Source organism: Protopterus annectens, chromosome 13.part0, assembly GCF_019279795.1.
Source record: "Protopterus annectens isolate FY-2018-M chromosome 13.part0, PAN1.0, whole genome shotgun sequence".
Taxonomy (NCBI): Eukaryota; Metazoa; Chordata; order Ceratodontiformes; family Protopteridae; genus Protopterus; species Protopterus annectens.
The window spans coordinates 722064015-722084042 of NC_056747.1; the positions used below are offsets into that span (position 1 = coordinate 722064015).

Here is a 20028-nt window from a genome sequence, read left to right on the forward strand (position 1 = left end):
CTGTGTGTGTCTCTCTCTGTCTGTGTGTGTGTGTGTCTCTCTCTCTCTGTCTCTGTGTGTGTCTCTCTCTGTCTCTGTGTGTGTGTGTGTGTGTGTCTCTCTCTCTCTGTCTGTGTGTGTGTGTCTCTGTGTGTGTGTGTGTGTGTGTCTCTGTTCTGCTTTACTGCATCTTTATGAAGGAAGTGCCCCAAGTTGCACTTTACAGAATAAAATGTATATTGCAATGAATTTAACATGGCTGCTCAGGATGGCCGATTATTTTTTCCTTTTCATCATTTACATCTGCAGCTATTGACTGTTTTAGGAATGTTTTTCATTGTATAAGAAATCTTTTAACTGCATGGTGGGGCCTAGGGAATCTGTTTCCCCTTCTCCTCCAAACGAGCCCGTTGTTAGGCGGTTCCATGCGCTGTTGGGTAATGTTTATAGTAAGGTAGGAGAGACATACTAGTGACTACTGAATTTGCAAAGTATTTAATGAAAGTACTTGCTGCAGATGTAGAAAGGCCTGTCAAACTTTTCTTTCTTGTGCACTTTTTAAGCTGTTCAAAATATAATATCATTTTTCTCAAACTTTTGGTTCTCCGATTTCTTCCAAACTCTCAAGAGAAATTTAATATTACTTTCTCAAAAGAAGCAGGATCCAACTTTGTAGGTAATGCCACCTAAAACTATGGCTGCAATTTCGAGATTAGATTTTGAAGCTACTGTTTATCTGGAATATTTATATTCCTAAATTTAGTTGTGAATAAGTTTGAGGTTGCTAGTAATTCCCTCCGTTTTAGTTGTGGAGGCTCCTTCTGCAGCTACTTTTATATTCAGTTTATTCTAGATATGTGACTCTTGGGTAAATGATGGTCTTTGACAAACAGGTTGAGATGAGACTTGGACACTGCTGTTGCAAGTCCTCTCTCCCTGTTTCCTCTGATTAATTCAAGATGCTGCTTTTTCATCAGCATTGGCCGTTGGTTCCATCTCCTCCAATCTTGGCTTCAGCTACTCCACCATTCATTCTTCCAACTTCTGTTTGTCGTTCCAGTGCTTTAGCTGGGCCAACATAAAAAAAAAATAATGATGTCTTCTTTCTTTGTGTAGTATTCTTGATAACTGGCATTGTCTGCATTGTTGATCTTGGTGTCTCTTCTTGGCATCATTCCTGTCCATGCCAGGTTGATTTGTATCTTTTGTACTTTGTTTTCCAAGCATGGTATTGGGCTGGTTTTCCTGGTTCTGGGGGCACAGCAGTGGGGACTTTCTTCTACTTTTTAGCCTGTTGAATTAGCTGCTTTCTAGTGGCTTCAGAACTACTAAGGTTCTTTAAGTACAGGTTATATCACTAGCCCCTCCCTCTTGCCAGGCTCAGAAACCTGCCCTCTTGCCTTGGGAACTATCATCTCCCAGTAGGCCATACATCATCCACCTGCAGAGAGGACCATAGACTCTGTTGAATATGAAACTGCTGAAAGAAGTCCCAAGAAATATCTGGCCAAGACAAAGTGCCTTCACCCACCCCCCATATATAGTCTGAGTGATCCGGGGGGCTAGCTGTACCCCATTCAGCAAGTGATCCCACATTTGGAGAGTTTGCTAAAATAGTACACTGGGGTGGGCAGGTCCTGTAAACCACTCTGCTTTGTGCTGCGTACTGGGGTAGGCTGGTCCTATAAACCACTCCGCTTTGTGTTGCGTACTGCCAAGCAAGTCCTGCCAGTTCACCTCTCCAGTTCTCTGGGGTAGTCCCTCCCTTTGTGGTCATCCTTAAAATTGTGCAACAGTCAAATGAGCAATCTCTGCCATAGTTGTCTTTGTTCTCAAGAATGCAGGCTGGATTTTCTGCTTTTTGCCCAAACAGCACACACACTTTTTTTTGTGGTTCCTAATCCAGATGAGATTATGGCTGCAGCTGCTGTCCACAAAGCTCCTTCCAATCACAGCCCAAAGTTTATCCTACTGACAAGGTGTATAATGCTGCAGGCAGGTTTGGTAAGTAGGCTTTTGCATGTACCACTTTGATATTAGTGATGGTTAACTATTTGACTGCATGTATTTCCAGTGGGGACATGGCTGATTAAACAGCAACATACGGTGAAGGAATTGCCAAATGGACCCACAGACAACTGCTGCTTCTAGTCTTAAGACATATAAAGCATACAGCTTTACTGAATGAGTTGCTAGGTTCTAAGTGCTGGCACTCTTGGCTGCACTAAACCGTGCCAAGGACTCTGAGGTCACTTTGGATGATCCATAGGACCTCACCTCTCCTGTTAACTCATTACAGCTAAGTGCATCTCCAGATGTTTTTGCAGTGAACTCCTGATTGCCTCTAGACATCAAATATCGCTTGTTCACATTTGCGTTACTTCACGTTGCGTGGTTTTGGAATTATCACAAAATTTCATCTTCAAGCATACATGATGCCAAACACAATTTTAATGATATTTGACTTTTGTCTAATGTCTAAAGAGATATTGAATATTATTTGTATACTGTCTATTTGTATTGTAATCATTTTTATATTTCTGTAAATATCCTAACATTCAGATTGTGTAGAAAGACTTGCATAGTCTCGTATGAAAACTCACAGCTATATGACGAAAATCCTGCTGGCAGTGTGTCTTGCTTGAATAGTTAGTGAGATATTGCAGAATTAATATTCACTGACTTATTTTTAGCTTATAAAATCCAATTTAAAACATTGAACTGAATGAATGCCATCAGTGTAAAGATTAATTTATCCTGAATAGTTTGCCACTTAGTTTTGTAGTAACACTTGAAGTTCCAGAGAGATGAATATTTGGTTAAGCCAAACCCACTGGGAGTTAAAGATACATACTCAAAAGAGCTGTACTAGAGTAAATGAGTTAAGTAGTGAAGTCCCTGAGCATCTGAAAAAAATTAAAAAAAATAGTACCGGGTTAAATCCTCAGTGTTGTGGGTACCAACTTCCACCTTCAGCAGTTTACCTTTAAGTACCCAGACGATCTATAAGCCAATGTGGTTTCAGCTTTAAGTTTTGCGTTTTTACGTTTTTTTAAGATGTGGTTTCAGTATGTTGTACATCCACAGCAGAAGGGCACAGGCAATGGGCATCTGTTCCCTCCCTTCCTCCAGTCTGGTTTCCATTAGGGTCCCTCGTGTTTGAGGAAGTCTTGGAGTATACTGTAGCAGTCTGTTTTTTTCCCCCCAGACTATCCAGCTCTGGAGGCAGTCGAGGGAGTATTCTCTTATATCCAGGTGGAGGCAGTCAATGGAGTATTCTCTTATATCCAGGTGAAAGAAGGATCTTTGAAGACATCAGACAATGTACTGTAAGAAAACATAACTTAATGAAACAAGCAAAGGGAAATATGAAGGTGTTGCTGATCAATGTTAGGAGCTTAAACAAATTCCACTCCGTACAAGCCCTTCTCACCTTGAAGGGCATTGATGTCTGCGTAGTGACTTAAGACATGGCTTAAAGTTAATGGAGAGCACTCCAGTTGTGCAGGGCTATAATGCTTTCCACCCAAGAAGACCTGCTACTGCACAGGAAGGGGAAAAGGTGGTGTCATCTCAGTGTTCATCCAGAAGAGACTCACATCAAGGCTGGTAAAGCAGCATGACAAACTTGAGCTTCTTTGTGTCTAACCATCAGATTATGTACCATATATTAACTAGCTATAGAGCTCCCTCTGTCACATGAAAGCCACACCACCTAAGTAAGGGAACTAGAATTGCTCAATTTTAAACCCAATACCATTTTCCTATGTGATCTGAACTTTCCATCTGTAGACTGGGAAACCTACACCACCACTAGTGCACAAGTACAGATATTCCTGGTTTTTGTCATTGCAAATGTCTTGAAATAACTTGTAGAGTCCCAACTAGGGCAACATCTTTGATTTTGTCTTTGCTAATATGGGAGTATCTTGCATCGTCCCTTGCATGTCTTCATCTCATGTTACATCTGACCATAAAGTAGTCTCTTTTGAAATAAAATTGAAACCAGCAAGCTCTTCCACCCAAGGTACCTTTTTAGAAGTTTGACAGTCTACTGTTTGTAAGTGCTATGTTGGCAAGCTTCAAATGCTTGCCAAACACAGTTAACTCCACACATGGAAACTTATACCAATATACTATGCCAGCATGTAAACAGCTGTGTAGATGCAGCTGTATCCCCATAGGAGCAAGCACAGAGCAAACTCTAGGAACAAACCCACATGGTAGAACCATAATGTCAACAAGATTTACGATTAAAAGCTTTTATTGATCTTTTAACACCTTTTGTTACATACATTTGTTTGCCTTTGTATCTTATGTTTTAAATAGCATATTAACTTGTTCTCTTTTACTTGTATAGTACATCACATATGTTCTCTTGAATAACTGTCATTAGTCCAGCATTTCATATACTCAGTTCCTGCTTTAAATCTCACTTCTCCAGAGCATTATTCTGCATTTGTTAGTCCCACTATTTCCATTTATTTCTGTATAATTTGCTCCCAGCTTTTTCTAAAGATCCCACTTCCTGTTCTTTTGTCTCTGTTACAATATTTAATAATTCATGTACGCTTGGCTTAGATTTTGATTTCCATTTTCTAGTAATTTCTTTTTTGGCAGTCCCCAGAATTGAGGCATTGCTATGTCCAGGCAATCCAGTGTCCTAGCTCGGAAGAATCCTTTCCTTAGTTACAGCCATTTGCTCACCCAATATTTCTGGCAGAGTACTCTGTAGGGAATTTTTAAAGTCTGCCAACTCACTACACTCCCAAAAGATATGTTTCCACTTATCTGTTTGCCATCTACTGAAGGAAAAATTCTTTGGAGTCTTGGCGTATAAAAATACCTATGCAAGCACTTCCAGGCAAAAATCCTAAATCTTCTAGACTTTGTTGCATACTTGGGAGCCATACATATGTCCTCCCATCGTTCCCTTTTAAGGCTTATCTAATCTCTCTTCCCAGTCACCTCCTCTGATTTCTGTAGTTATTCTGCAATATTTTATATGCCCTACTAATTATCATTTTTTAACAAGCAGCTTCTGTTCTAGATTCAACTAAAACTTCAACCAGTAAAGGCCTTTCATTTAGGATTCCCCTATTCCTTTCTGTTTTGACTATGCTCTACTCTAGCAGACCCTGGTGAGGAAGACTGTCTCCAGCCTGCAGTCCAAATGCTGTCTTTGCCTCTTCCCATTCTTTTACCTTTCCCTTCCTAGTTATTTGCTCCCAATGCCTTGGTTCCTTTGCCAGTTTTCTCCAGTAAATTCCTTTTTCTATTCCCATATTGCTTATTCTGTGTACCCCTAATTAGTCATCCCTGTTGGCAAAATCTCCTTTTCCCATTCTTCTGTTTGCTTAGTTCTTAGAATACTTTAACTTTTATGGATGTTGATATATCATATGGCTAGTGTTCTTGAGGATCTGTATCTAAAATCCCACTCTATCCTTATTTCTTGAGTTCCCCTGTTTAAAACAAAACTCAATCGTAGAAATGCAAGCAATAAATTTTTTAATGTGCAAAGCAAGCTTTTGAGATAGGACCCTTCTTCAGTGCAAAAGTAAAAATCTTTGTACACTATTCACTATTTAAAGAAGTCAGTGGTTATTACACATTACACATACCCCAGTAATGCAATGGGAATTGGTCAATATACCGAAAAATTTCAAGTGCAGAAATGAAGGCATATACAATTATTTATTTGAAAGACATAGCATATGTAAAAAATATATGCATTATTCCTATATAGCAAAGCTTCTACAACTGTATTTAGAAATATCAGGGGTGCGCGATGTAAATAACTTACTGGAGTCTAGGGAATATACTTGGATAGTACACCTACAAGCAGACTTAACCCCAGGTATAAATACAGCTCTGAGCATTAAACCTATTCTTAAAAAATATGTAGTGTGCTAGTTTTTTATTCTAAATATTATTTTTAAAAACAATTCATCAAAAAATTGTAAGATTTTTATCTTGTAGAAGCATCAAAAATGTCTGATCCTCCAGGGAAAATATTCTGAAGACAGCTGGATTCAGCAACTTGAGTGTCACACCTGCCTCTCGACATCCTCTGATTGCTGGCATAAATTTGTTTCTCTTCTGCCTGGTGTACAGCAGATAATCATTTTCCACAAATGCACTGTCTCCTCAAGTTTTTAATACTTCCCTTCTGCCACTGTTTTGTCAATGTCCACTCTTTCTGCTGGTATAAGTGTATCTTTACTAATAACAGGTCTTCGCTGCTTTGTCATGGCCAGGTTTGGAGCATATACTCAGTATGCCCTTTCAGTTAACAAATCCTGCTGTGGAATACCAGTCCAGTTACTTATTTGTGCTTTCATAAAAATAATAGTCTCTTCCTTCCTTCCAGTTTCTCTAGTACAGCAGAAAATCTTAGGTTTTCTCTGCATGCTCTGTCCTCTAACTTTTTTTTGAAACTGCTCCTCTTGAGAAGCCTCTTACTCGGACAGCTTTTTCTTCATTTTGACTTCCCATTTTTACAGTTTTATCAGTTCATCTGAATTGCAGCTTAAAGCTGCTTCCATTTTTTCCAACCATTTATTTGAGTTGAGTTGATTACTCGTTCACTGTTTTTTATTTTAATCAGCTCTGAGTGTATTTTATTTTTTTTTTCCTCCTATTACTGGAAGGCATCTCTTGTACCAGAGCTGTAGTTTGAAATGCTTTTTGCTGAACAGCTGCAGGATTCCTCCTAGTCAGTGTTTTCACGTTTTCTAGTTGATTGTTGTCAGGCTCTCTGTTTCTTCTTTGCTGGACTCTAGACAGTGCATTTTCTAGCCGGTAGCTGAATTTTACTAAATGTGGCAGAATTATTAGCCCTTGTTTCTCAGTTTCTTTTTTCACACTGGGAGAGCAGAAGTTTAGTGTGCAGCCATCCTGGAAGTCCAAAAAGGAAAATAATTTTGACCAAAAGTAAGAAGAGTAATTCCCCGTATGTTAAGTCCTTGTCACTGAAATAACTCGGGGTTAATAAAATCCACCAAAGCCAAGTTTGTGGCTAGCTACCAAAAGCCAAAGACCATCCTAAGGCTTTTTTTTAGTTATGTTCATAATTTCAAAAGCACAATGCAGCAATGTTTGTGAACCATGTTACCTACACTTGGATGAAGATAGAGACAGCGATCCTATTGTCCAATTAAGTTTAGCTCTAACTTTTATCCCACAGTCTCCCTTCCATCTCTCTCTGAAGATGTACCTGAAACTCTCTCTCTTGCAGTTATCATACAAGGCTAAGTCCTAAAAGTGCTTTCAGATGCTAAAAATAGTGCATCAGTGGATGCTGACAGTGTCCTTGGATGTATCTTAAAATAGAATGAAGCACAATTTAGCCACACCCCTAACAACACTGTTCAGCCTCTGCCTCTCTACAGGTTTTGTACCAAGTGAATGGAGAACAGCTGCAGTCCTATTCCTGCATAAGGTAGGGGCCTTCTACAGACCCACAAGTCTGACCAGTATCATATGTAAAGTCATGGAAAGACCTTTTTTTCTTCCATGGAACTGGTCAGTCACGACACAAGGAGCCTCCAAACACTGGACTCTTCTCAGTTTGGATTCAAGGACAGGTCACGCTTACTCAACTTCGTAGACTCCTTTGAAAAGATCACCAAAGCAGTAGATGAGGGCAAAAGGGTATACACCACATACCTTGACCTGGCCAAAACTTTAGACACAATTCTCCACTCGGGCATAGTAGAAAAGTTAAATAAACTGGGAGTAAACCCCCGTGTCACCTAATGGACTGCTGTCCGGCTCACAGATAATTCCTATCTCCACAAAGAGACCACTCACCAGTGGAGTCCCCCAGAGTTCTGTGTTGGGACCTCTTCTGTTTGGCATATACTTTTGTGAAGTAAAAGCCAATACCAAAAGGCTCTGGCTGCCTATGTTTGCAGGTAACTGCAATCTAGGAACAGACTTTGCCATCCTGCAGGAAGGTTTGTCCTCAAATAACTTGTGCCAAAATCATGGACTGAAACTAAATGTCAAAAAATGCATTATTTCATCTTTTTGAAAGTCATCCACCCCATGAAACTACCATATTGACTGTATTCCTCCGAGTTCTGGATTTGGGAACTTAATGTGGATAGTGACCTAGCTTTTGACCAATGTGTTAATTGTATGTTTATAATCTGTGCAATATAGAAAAGTGTCCGTCTGTGGATATCATTGATCTATTTACTCTGCTATCATTAGACCAGTTATTGAGTATAATGCCCTCTTTGGCATGTATCTTTATAGACTCTTGCAACACCTGGTGTGCACACAGAGAAACTTTACTTAAAGGATACAGGGCCTTAATAACAAGTCCTAAATGGATGGTCTCAAAGCCCTGTCACTATACTCTGTATCCTTCAGACTGCTAAGAAGTGATTTTGTGCCTGATGTACAAGGGGCCCTCTGACCACATAAACAGCTTAGAGGGCAGATATATCTCTGAGGGATACCACTGCTCTGGACAGACTCCCCATCCACGTAAAACAAAGTACATCCCTGTCTATATTCAAGTGCAAGTCAGATCTGTGGATGGGGAACAAGAAATTTTCCCTTAGACTACCCCTGTACTACTGTTGGAGAGAGGTGGCTCCTAAATGCTTTATCCTATGCATGGGACCCCTGAAATTATCTGTGGTATGATCTAGTTATTCTCATTAGAGGTAAAATAGAATTATTCACCATGTGCCAATCTCTAACCAAACGAGATGGGTTAATTCGAGCACAAAAAGGGAAATTAGTTAGGCTTAAAATGACCCACAAGGGCAGCTGTATCCTAGTACTTGCCTATGAACCTGTAAAACAGAAAAGGTAAAGGAGATGATATAAGGAGGCTGCTGTAATGTTCATCATTTGATCAGTACTGCTGAAGCCTTCGCATAGCTTATGTCCTGGATAGGCTGTAGCAGCTGGCCAGCTTCAAAGCTTAAAGGTGCCTTCCACAAACTATCACCTAAAGCACAGCCGAACAAAGCCAACAGTTTGGGTGCCAAGCCTTTCAGAGCTTTCCTGTCACCAAAGAGCACTCCTGTTGCAGGCTTTTGGGCTTGATGATCAGCTAACAGTTTTCACTTGCTGGGTGGATATGTTCTTTTGGGAGAGAGAAACTTCTACATCTTTTGTTTTAGAAACTTTAACTTTTTTGTGAAATAACTTATTTTAAGCTAGGAAAATATTTTTGTTGACTGTCATGTGACTCACATTTTTAATATTAAGTGTAGTTTTTTATAGAAAAAGTTGTTAAAACTAAGTTTATTTGTTTTCTTAAGTAAAGCTTGTATTTACATGTGAGGGCTGAGAGATGTGTTTAAAGTGCTTGTTTTTTATTTATTTATTTTTGTGGAAATGTTTTACTTTTTTAATGCTTACCCTTTTCACAGTCTATTGCTGTCAGTCTTGGCATCCTTTTGGTTTCACAATGGAGCAACTTAACTCTGTTCCTCCTCTTTCTACTCTTCCCCCCCCCCCCCTCACACACACACACACACACACACACACACACACACACACACACACACACACACACACACACACACTCTTTTGCAAATGAGCCTTTGCCCCTTCAGCAGGCCACACAAGTTTGCCTCCACTGCCGATGAGTGGTACTAGTGTGGCCAGTTCTAGTTTCTCAGACCATCTTTTTCCTTGGCCCTTTTCTGATGGAGACTTTGGAACTAGTTACCATGGACCAGGGGTTTGATATGTGTTCTCCCATCTGTTGAAGTGCCCTTTTGTCTGGTTATAGTTTAATCCATTCTTCAGAGCTCTTTGGACCTCCATGTAAAAATAGCCATGCAGTCAAAGAAGTTCCTGTGCATTTGCTTATGAGTCATGTAACCAAATGGATAATTAGTTGTCATTTATCCATTTGGTGAATCCCCTCCATTCTGTTTGCACTCATTTCAGTTTGTAGAGTGCTCATCAAGGGGAGTATCTGTAGTGAAAGCCCATGTGAAGCTGCAGGAAGCAAATAGTTGTTTATTTGGACAATAACTCTTTTTGGTATGCCAGTGGAAGATGACTTGATTCACAAGAGGGGAATCAGTGCTAGGTTTGATTTACTTTGAAGTGATAGCAAATCTTCCAAAATTTTAGTTTCTTCTTGTCCAAATTCTTATGTTCGTGGTCTGTTCTTTGATTACACTGCAAGGTCCTGTCACCTGTAGCCAGCAGTATCCATTATATTCTCTTGTCAAAGTTTCAGGAAAGTTGCATCAAGGCTTTGTCATATGTGATAGCATCACTGCTCATGATGCCTATTGCCAGATTCCACATGGGATCTCCAGTGAATTCTTCTGATTATGTGGTCAGAAACCACGTAAATGTAATAATAAATTCCATAAAATAAATAAACCACATAATAAATTCAGAGACCTCCTTTCATGTCCAGTTTGTTTATTAAAAGTGTGCATTCCACCTGCCCTAGTGACTTGATTTAATCAAGCCTTTGCATAAGGAACCAGTTGCAGTAACGACTTCAGGCTTTAGTTATCACAGATGCGTCTGCCCCAAGGTGGGGGTGCATTTCAGTGGGGTAGACTGTCTGTGGGAACTTGGATAACTTTGAAGTTTGTTTGTGTCATTGGTGTAGAAATGTGGCCAGTGTTACTGTCCTTTTTTTGGCTTTGTCAGAAGGGGGGATCCTATCCATTCAGTCAGATGACATGACTGACTGTCTTGTACATTACCAAGCAATGAGTAACTTTTTGACCTCATCTTTGTTGAAAAGTCCATGGTTTCGTGGCGGTGGGCTACCAATTCTCATTACTTTCTGGTGGCAGTGCACTTACCTATAGGAGGCCAGTTCTGTGGTAGATGGTCTCAGTTGGTTTCCGCAAATGTCTTCGGAGTAGTCAGTAAGTCTGTCACAGATTCTTTCATTTCTGGGGTCCCCCTTTGTGTACAGTATTTGCCTGTCCATCTTATCACCAGGTGTCCCAACTATTTTTCTCTGATTTTGTTTTCTGGGAGATCAGAGGGGAGATGCCCTAGTTCACCAGTGACCAGATTGCTTTTATTGTATTTGCCTCCATTACTTCAGATGGTTAGGTTTTTTTAGCTAGCCATGTTTTTCAGTGCCAATAATTCTTGGCATCTTTGTGGTGTACAGACCTGGTTGCCTTGTCTGTGCCCCCCCCCCCCCCTTAGTTTTATATTTTTTATATTAAAAAAAAAAAAATCTGGCAGCATCCCTTCAGGTAAGCTGCACTTCTACCTTCATTTGCTGACGTTGATCGCTTGGCTTCTCTACTGCTAGTGATAGCAAAGGTCTTGGTACTTTGCGAGAGTTCATTCCATGACTAACTCTCCTCAAGGCCATTTCTAGTTTGCTTTCTCGTCTGGAGACTGCTTCTCTCTCTTATTTGAAGGTCTGTAAGGGTTTTTTTTTTTTTTTTTTTGTGAGGCACTTTCCAGCTCATGCCTTCTATTAAAGACTTCGTCCCTTCTTGGAACAATTTCTTATTTTGAGAAGTGCAGTCTTCCACTGTTTTGAAATTCTAGTTGCCACTGTCCTGAAACTCAAGTCCTGGAAGAATCTTTTGACCCAAATAAAGGAATCCAATAAAAGAATCTCATTTACTGGTTCTTCTGTCAAACTGTGTGTAGTTTTCTACGAGGAAAGGGTTGCAATTGAAGCTCACCTCTCTACACCTGTGGCTGCGAATGAATGAAAGTCAGTCGATTCATTTTCCTGTATCCCCTCCCCAAGAGTAATCTTAAATGTGATGAATATCTTCCTCATTGTGTGAATATTGCAGCTTTGATACACTGGGAACGGGACCCATTATTTCTATGAGCATGACGTGCTGTTTGTTTCCTCAGCAAAATCAAACTAAACTGTTACCAGGTGTATGCTTTCTAGGTCATAGCCAGTTGCACTGGCGTCTATCTTGAGATGTAAAATAAGTCTGTACCGGCAACTTCTAGAGTATTAGTGCTTTATTAGATGGCATGTGTGCAGCTGTAACCTAGTCGTCTTTATTTGCATTAATGTGGCACCACAAGCTGCTATATTTGGGGGTTTCTTCATTTCTAGAACTACTGAAGTAGGCATCTGCATCTTTCACATGTAATGAGTCTGGATCCTTACTATAGTGATAGAGCTATAAAGTGGTCCATCTTCAGTAACATTCCCTCCTTCCATCATTCACCTTTGGTGTTATTTTCCTCATCCTTCTCACCACTGTCTGTTTAATCTTTTTGATCTTCTGCATTGAGTTGTTTTTGTAACTGGAAAGGAATGGATGTGTGTTGTATTATGGCAGGGGGGTTACTTGGCAACCTGCCTGCATTTTGTTAGTAGACCGGTCCTAATGCCTGAGCTGTACATTCCTAATGTTTGTCAAGAATTGACGATATCTGTTGTCTCATTAAGGACAAGTACATAACTTGCAGCTTTGTATGTCAGTGGTAATTGGCATGCTTTGTAATATCTTTTGCATTGTAATTTATTCATTGCATTATATTGATTGATCTCTGGTGTAGGATAATATATTTTCCAGTCTTTCTTTGTGTTTTGTACAACACTTCAGTAGTGTGCATTTCATGTTTTGACTCTCTTTTTTGAACTTAGGAGGTATTCATTTGAGATGCGTTAGTGTCATTATTTTTTTTTCCTTTAGCAGGGGAAAGCAGAAAAGCTGAGCCTGAGCCCTTGAATTCTAGTTGGATTAACTGAGTAATGGGGAATAAAATGAAAATGAGAACATTTGTGAAAAGGTACGGAGTTACGGACATTTCAGCCTAGTGGTGAGACTGTGATACCATTGGCATACATGTCAACTTGATGATAAATGTGGAATTATGAAAATGAGAACATTTGTGAAAAGGTACGGAGTTACGGACATTTCAGCCTAGTGGTAAGACTGTGATACCGTTGGCATAAATGTCAACTTGATGATAAATGTGGAATTGTGGCCATGCACTAAGTGCAATAGTTTTTGGACTGTCATGAATGCCTAGTTTTCAGTAATGTAACTTTCCTTTTCCTTGGATTAAGTCTTGTGTTAAGTTTTTAATATTAAATTTTGTTTCGACATAGGTACACCACCATGAGAAAGCAAGCCATGGTGACATTTTTCAAACAATTTGCATATGTTTTGTTTTTAACAATTGGCAAAAAAATCATTTGCATTTATTCCCAAATTCTGTTTATCTTTTTTACTTATCTTTTTTTTTTTGTATTAATGCAACAGATTAATGACTTAAATCGACGTCACTTTCTAAAGGTGGTTTGCTGTTTCACTTGGAACCTAAACAAGACGGCGGCACATATTAAACCAACCGTCTGCAGAGTTGTGATCTACTTGCAGAAGGACATGTCTGGTGATACTTGCCTGACTTCACTGTGCTCTACATCTGGAGCAAAACCCAAGACATGTAAATACAGAGGAGGCAGCTTTGGAAACAAATATGTCCGTCTGAACGTTGGAGGCTCTTTGTACTACACTACTGTCAAGGTTTTGACAAGACATGACACTATGCTTAAGGCCATGTTTAGTGGGAGGATGGAGGTTCTAACTGACAAAGAAGGTAAAGACATGTCCTGTGCTACATTGTGAAATTCTGACTTTGTTTTGACCATTTCTTTGCATTTATTTTTAAAAAGGTCGTAGTGGGAGATCTCTGACCTTAGTGGCCTATTAATGTGTTTTTTTCCCCTCAAAGGAAGAGTGTGGATCATTTCCCGAATTTTCTGTCCCTCACATAATTGTTGTGCCAGTATTTTGTTTTGCATAATATTGTTTTTAAACAAAATGTGAATGACATGTTAGTCACTTTACAAGAGCTTTATCTTCAAGGTCATGTCTAGATTCTTCGGTAGTATTGAGTACACAAACCTAGGGTTAAACGTTGGAAGTAATGCTTATCTGAGAACAGCATGTGCTCTGTTAAGAGACTGAATGAATAAAAACAGGGGGTGGGGGAGTATATAGCAACACATCTTTGTAGAGCTGTTACTGATGAAAAATTTGTCCTCTGCAGTTTAACACCATTAAAGATTATTTTAATTTGTTTCTTTTAAAACAAAAAAATGAGGTGTTGTGGAGGAAACTTGGTAAATATTTTCAATATCTTATGGATATGACTCTTTTTTTTTCTTTTGCTTTTATGTTTAAATATGTATGTTAGGTTTTCTGGCTTGCTAAAGTATCAGAATGATGAAGCATTTATGCTCGGTGATTGCAGTGTAGCATCAGTATCGTACTTGTGAATAACTGTACAAAAGAATACAACACAGTACATAACAGTGGTAGAAGATTTTTGTTGGTAGAACATAAGGCTGCAGCCATTGCATATGCCATGTACAGCCAATAACCATAATGCATGCATTAACTGTTGTAGGTGGCAGAGGCCATCTGTAACATTACGACTGTTGGAATTATAGTCTAAACAAACTTTTTGATCTGCTTGTGGATAACATCCTCCAGCTATGTAGATGTGCAGGTCATAGATAATATCACCAGTGATAATGATTAATTTAACATGTCACTGTTGCACCAACTGTAAAGAATTGTTTATGCATACATGTACGTATGTATACATGTATGTACAAATAAGTATAGGTGCGTATGTGTGTGTGTGTATATATATATGTATATATATATATAATATATATATATATATATATATATATATATGTATATGTGCGTGTGTATATAAATATATGTATATATACACCCACAATGTGTATGTATGTACATATCATCTGTCACTCTGATACTTGTGCTGCAGTGGCTTTCCTTGCCAGTGCATGGCTGTAAAAATGTTCATTGAGATGGTCATAGGTTCAGGTCTCTTGAGACATATGAAAACATGTGACACATTCAGTTATAAGAATTATTTACCCATGCAGATGTATGTGTAAATATAATGAGCACGTCATAACATTACATACTCATCGCACCAGATTTGATCTATTAAAAAAAAAAAACACAGAAAAACTTTAACACATATTCCATAAAAAAACTTGCACACACAATTTGCAGCTTATCATACAAACCCATACACTGCAAACACCATGTCCACATACTCAACGTATGTAATGCCACGCAAACCTTCCCCAACATAATAGAATGCAAATGGCTTTTCTTGCAGTGGGGCTTGCACCCTCCATGTAGGGAGTCTTTACCCTCCCCACTTTCCTTTTCTAATATGCAGTGGCAGCTCCAGGTTTCCTTTCTTGCTGGGGCACACTAGCTAACTGGTGTGGGGCACATGTAGGACATCTGAAGACCAAAGCAAAAAAGAAACGAAGTATAGAATGCACGGTGACTATTCACCTATAGTCCATTGCTAAACATCATGGACCATGTTCCTATACTTCCCTGTGGGGAAATAAAACAGCAAATGCCACTGTCTAATTTATTTTATTTTATTTATTTTATTTTACATTTGTTAACCGGGCTAGTCCAACTGGATACATGTCCATTTTCAGTGGAGGCCCGAGGAGAAAAGCTCCACTACAATCTACTAAAACAAGTTAAAAATGTCACACAGTGCAGGAACACAAAATTATACAATACTATAGAACATACATTATACAATACTATAGAACATACATTAAACCTGCTACAAGTTATATAAACATAAGCAATAGAGTTCAGTATGAGGCTTAGTAGGAGACAAAAAGTCAAGTTAAATAAACAACTAGGGTAGTGTATTGCGGCATTGTAAGAAGTTGAGAAAAAAATAGATATATTTCTATTTTAAGAAAGAGTCACAGGGACATTTATGAAAAGGGAACTCAGGTGAGCTGGAAATGAGAAAAAGAAGTGAGGGGATGAAAGAAGCAGATGGCTGAAAGAAAAAAAAACGGTTAGTCAGGGTTGTTACAAGAGCATAGCCAGTGATTGGAAAGGAAAAGTTTTAGTTTAGCTTTAAATAATGGGAGTGAGGTTGTGGTAGTGAGGTCTTGAGGTAGTTGGTTCCATATTTTGCCAACTGAGTTGGAGAATGTGGAGTCACCTGCTGAGTTATTAGATAGGGAAGTTTGAATCAGTATCTTGTTAGAAGAGCGTAGGTTCTTCAGGTTTTTGTAGGGTTGAATGAGAGAGGAGAGCATAGGAGTGTTGTCAGGGTGATAAAGGGCTTTATGGGCAATAGTAAGTTGGTAAGATTGTATTAGGTGGGGTAGTTCTAGCCAGCCTAGTTTTTAAGATTAAGACAATGATGAGTCCTATAAGGAGAATCTGTAGCAAATCTAGCAATGTTGTTGTATGATGAAGCTAGTTTGTTGAGGTTATACTTAGAAAGGTTAGTGTAAATGGGTGAAGCGTATAGTAGGGTAGATATTAGATGTGATCTAGCTATGGTAGTTTTAGCTTTGGGAGTTAGGAAAGATTTGATTCTGTAGAGAGAACCAAGTTTTCTGTTAGTAGCTTTTATTGTAGAGTTGATATGAGTGTCAAATTTTAGTTGATTGTCAATAGTAATACCCAAGAGTTTAGTGGCTTGGTCTGGAGAGATGAGGGTACCATCATTGGATGTAAGTGTGAAGTTAATAGAAGGGGACATGTGAGTGGGTGCAAAGAGCAGGAGTTTGGTTTTCTTAGGGTTGAGGAGAAGACAATGATTGGAGAACCATTGCTCTATAGTAGTGAAAGTTTTTGTGTGAGAGTGTGCAGCTCAGTCTGTGTTGAGGCTGAGCAGATTATGGTCGTGTCATCTGCATACTGAATGCAAGTTGATTGGGTAATGGCTAGATGAAGGTCATTTATAAAAATGGAGAATAGCAGGGGACCTAAGATAGAGCCCTGAGGGACCCCTATCGAAGTTGGGAGGAGATCAGAGAGATGTTTATTCCAGAGTACTGCCTGTTTACGGTTATCCAGATAGGATATGAACCAGCTTAGGGCATGATCGTCTAGAGAGAGGGATTTTAGACGATGGAGGAGAAGTTCATGATTGACCATATCAAAGGCTTTAGACAGGTCTACAAAGAAAGCAGAAGAAGAAGTGTTATTGTTGCGGTTTGTGTTAATAGAGTCAATAAAGGCTAATAAGGCTGTGGTAGTGCTATGGAATGGTCGAAACCCATGTTGACAGTTAGCAAGGAGGTTGTGGCTTAGTAGGTGATTAAGTATCTGTTTGTGGATGCATTTCTCCATTATTTTTGCAAGAGGAGATAGTAGTGCTATAGGGCGGAAGTTGGAATACTCAGTAGAGTCACCTCCTTTGAACAGAGGGATAATATGAGAGATTTTCCAGAGTGATGGGATAGTACCTTCTTTTATGGTCCTGTTGATCAGTATAGAGATGGGGTAGGCTACAGCCTTAGCTCCTATTTGGAGGTATTCTGCTGGTAAATTGTCAGCCGAGGGGGTTATGGGTTTTAGTTTTTGAAGCAAGGACAATATATAAGAGGTTGGTATAGGCTTTAGGTGAAATGGAGGGAGGGAGTATAGGGTTTGTAGTTTGGAGGTATCAGGGCTTTGTTGTTTAGCTAGTTTTAATATGGCTGAAGTAAAGAAGGTATTAAAAGCATTAGCTGTTTGTAGTGGGTTGTCAGGGTTAGAGTCTAGTGGGTTTGGTGTGGCAACTTTGCCCGGGATAACAGCAAGTTAATAGAGGACCAAAATTTATGTGGTTGGTTAAGGGATGAATGTTGAAGCTGTGTATAAAAGTTCTTTTATCTTGTAGAATGGCTTTTTTTGTCACATTTCTTTGTTGTCTAAAAGTGAGGTGATCGGTTATGTTTTTTGTGGTTCGCCATTTAGCCCAGGCTTTGTTCCTGCTAAGGATTAGTGTTTTAGTTTCTTTTGAGAGCCATTGGGCAGTTTTGGGTTTCATAATGATAGAACGCATTGGGGCATGATGTTCTAGGATGTCTAGAAAAGTATTATTAAAGTGCGTAACAGCTTCATCTATAGGGAGAGATTTCAGGGTGACCAGTTAACATGCATAAGTTCATTATGAAACAGATTGGGGTCAAAATATTTTTTGCTACGGCATGTTCTGACTTGGCTGGGGATAGCAACATTTGTTTTATGCCTGATAATATATGTTAGGGAGTGGTCACTGAGGTCATCTGGGAGAGTTCCTGTTGTATATTTTTGCTGTGGACTATTTGTTAATATCCAGTCAAGTATGGTTTCTTTATTATTAAGTTTGTTTATTCTTGTTGGTGAGTTAATGATTTGAGAGAAGCCATGTAGGTTAATGTGGGTGGTTGGGTTGGTATGTTTACATAAGTTCCAGTCAATATTAAAGTCTCCTAAAAGTATTGTTTCTTGTAGGAGGTTTAGTGAAAGCCAATTTAACAGGTCTTCTAGTATGGCAGGATTTTTACCTGGGGGAAGATAAGTACAGATAATATTAATTGTTTTGTGAGGGTTGAGGTGAAGTTTTGAAATTATTATTTCGGCATTTATGTCAGATGGAAGGTTAAGATTTGCTTTACTTATTTGTAGTCCAGTTTTATAGAGGACAGCGACCCCACCACCTTTTTGTATAAGCGGTCATGTCTAAGGATGTTGTAGCCTGGGGAGTAATTTCATTATCCTTTATTGTAGGTTTGAGCCAGGTTTCAGTTAGACAGAGAATGTCAAACTGTTGAACATCTAGAAGAGCATGAATTAGTGGTATTTTGTTGCAAATGCTACGTATATTTAGTTGAGCAATAGATAGTGATTTGGGGGGTTTGGTTAATGGTGTTGGTTTTGTTCTGAGTATGTGGCTATTAGCAAATTTTGGGGATGGGTTAGGGCCAGGATTAGGGTGGATGTCTCCATCAATTAATGAGGACATTAGTATTGGGTTGTAAAATTGAGGAGGTTTACAATGGTAGTTAACATGTTTTTTAAGGTTATGAATAAGGTATTTAATGAGAGAGACGGTGATATTTAGGTTTAAGGTAGGAGGTCTTATAAGTGGGGTTAAGATAGCTTATAGATGGAGGTAGGGGAGTTGCCAGGGTTTGTTTGAATGGGATAGTAAGTATAAATGGTAGGGGTAGTTCGTAGGAGGTTAAAAGATAGGCAGAGGTGAGAGTAGTTAGGAGTGTTAGTAGTAGCAAAGGTCTGTATTTATTAGACATGATAGGAGATGCAGTAATAGAGTTGGAATAATTAGATGGAGGGAAAATATCAGGGAGTAGGTAAGGAAGTTAAGTGGGGAGGGAGGAGGCAGTATATGAAGGGGTGGAGACAAGTGCAAGATATGATTGGTGTTTAGAGGAGTGGGGTGTGCTTAAGAGGCAGGATGTGAATGGTGGTTAGAAGTGAGGGTGTGCCTATGAGTGTATAAATGTACAGGTGGCAGGGGCGGGTGGGATTTGGGGGCAGGGAGGGGAGCGGAGTGAGCCCGCAGGGCGAACGGAGCGGGGAAGACACAAAAGAGTAGTGAGGCCCAGAAAAAACAATCTGTGAGCTGTGGAAACAGCAGGTAGGTTTATATCAGATAAAAAGGTATAGTTTGTGTAATGAGCTGTAATCTGAGAAGATGTACAGGTTGTAGCAGTAACTTTACTAGAAGGGTGATGAGGCAGGGTCAAGAGTAAAGAAAATGTGAAGCAGAGAGAGAGAGGATACAGGTTCAGAACAAAGGTATTTGAGGGTTAAGAAATAACCCAAAAGGGAGCAATCCAGGTAATAGTAGGAAGCCACCTGGTGGCCAAAAGGAATAAGTAACACAGTTATGCAGGTAAGAACGAGGTGAGAGAGGTATGAGTTAGTGAAATGTAGATAAAGAAAATCACAGTAGTAGCTTTGAGGAGAGAATAAAATGGGAGACTAGGTTAGAATGTGGAGAATACAGGGGCTATTGGCTGCTGGCAGTCCTGGGCAGGTAGCTAAACTAGGATACACAGGTCAGAGTTAATGGATGACACATATGAAAATAACATACTTTCACAATCTGTAATGGTAGATTTCCCTTAAGATGAGGGATGGGGTTCAGTAGGCAGAGTTCAGGTCTTCCCGTAGGGCAGAGTCAGTTAATGCCAGTGAGTACAGGGTCCACCTAGCAAATTTCACAATCTGTAATGGTAGATTTCCCTTAAGATGAGGGATGGGGTTCAGTAGGCAGAGT

The 20028-nt window shown here is 39.4% G+C and overlaps 1 protein-coding gene across 1 annotated transcript in view; it reads left to right on the forward strand.

Annotated features, from left to right (window-relative positions):
* The window catches only part of TNFAIP1 (TNF alpha induced protein 1), a 550340-nt gene that overhangs the window by 29763 nt on the left and 500549 nt on the right, over nucleotides 1–20028 (forward strand). The window contains exons 2-3 of the mRNA XM_044054883.1: nucleotides 12621–12827; nucleotides 13194–13530. Coding sequence (XP_043910818.1) covers nucleotides 12792–12827; nucleotides 13194–13530 — 373 coding nt within the window. The 5' untranslated portion in view covers nucleotides 12621–12791. The remainder of the gene's footprint in view (nucleotides 1–12620; nucleotides 12828–13193; nucleotides 13531–20028) is intronic.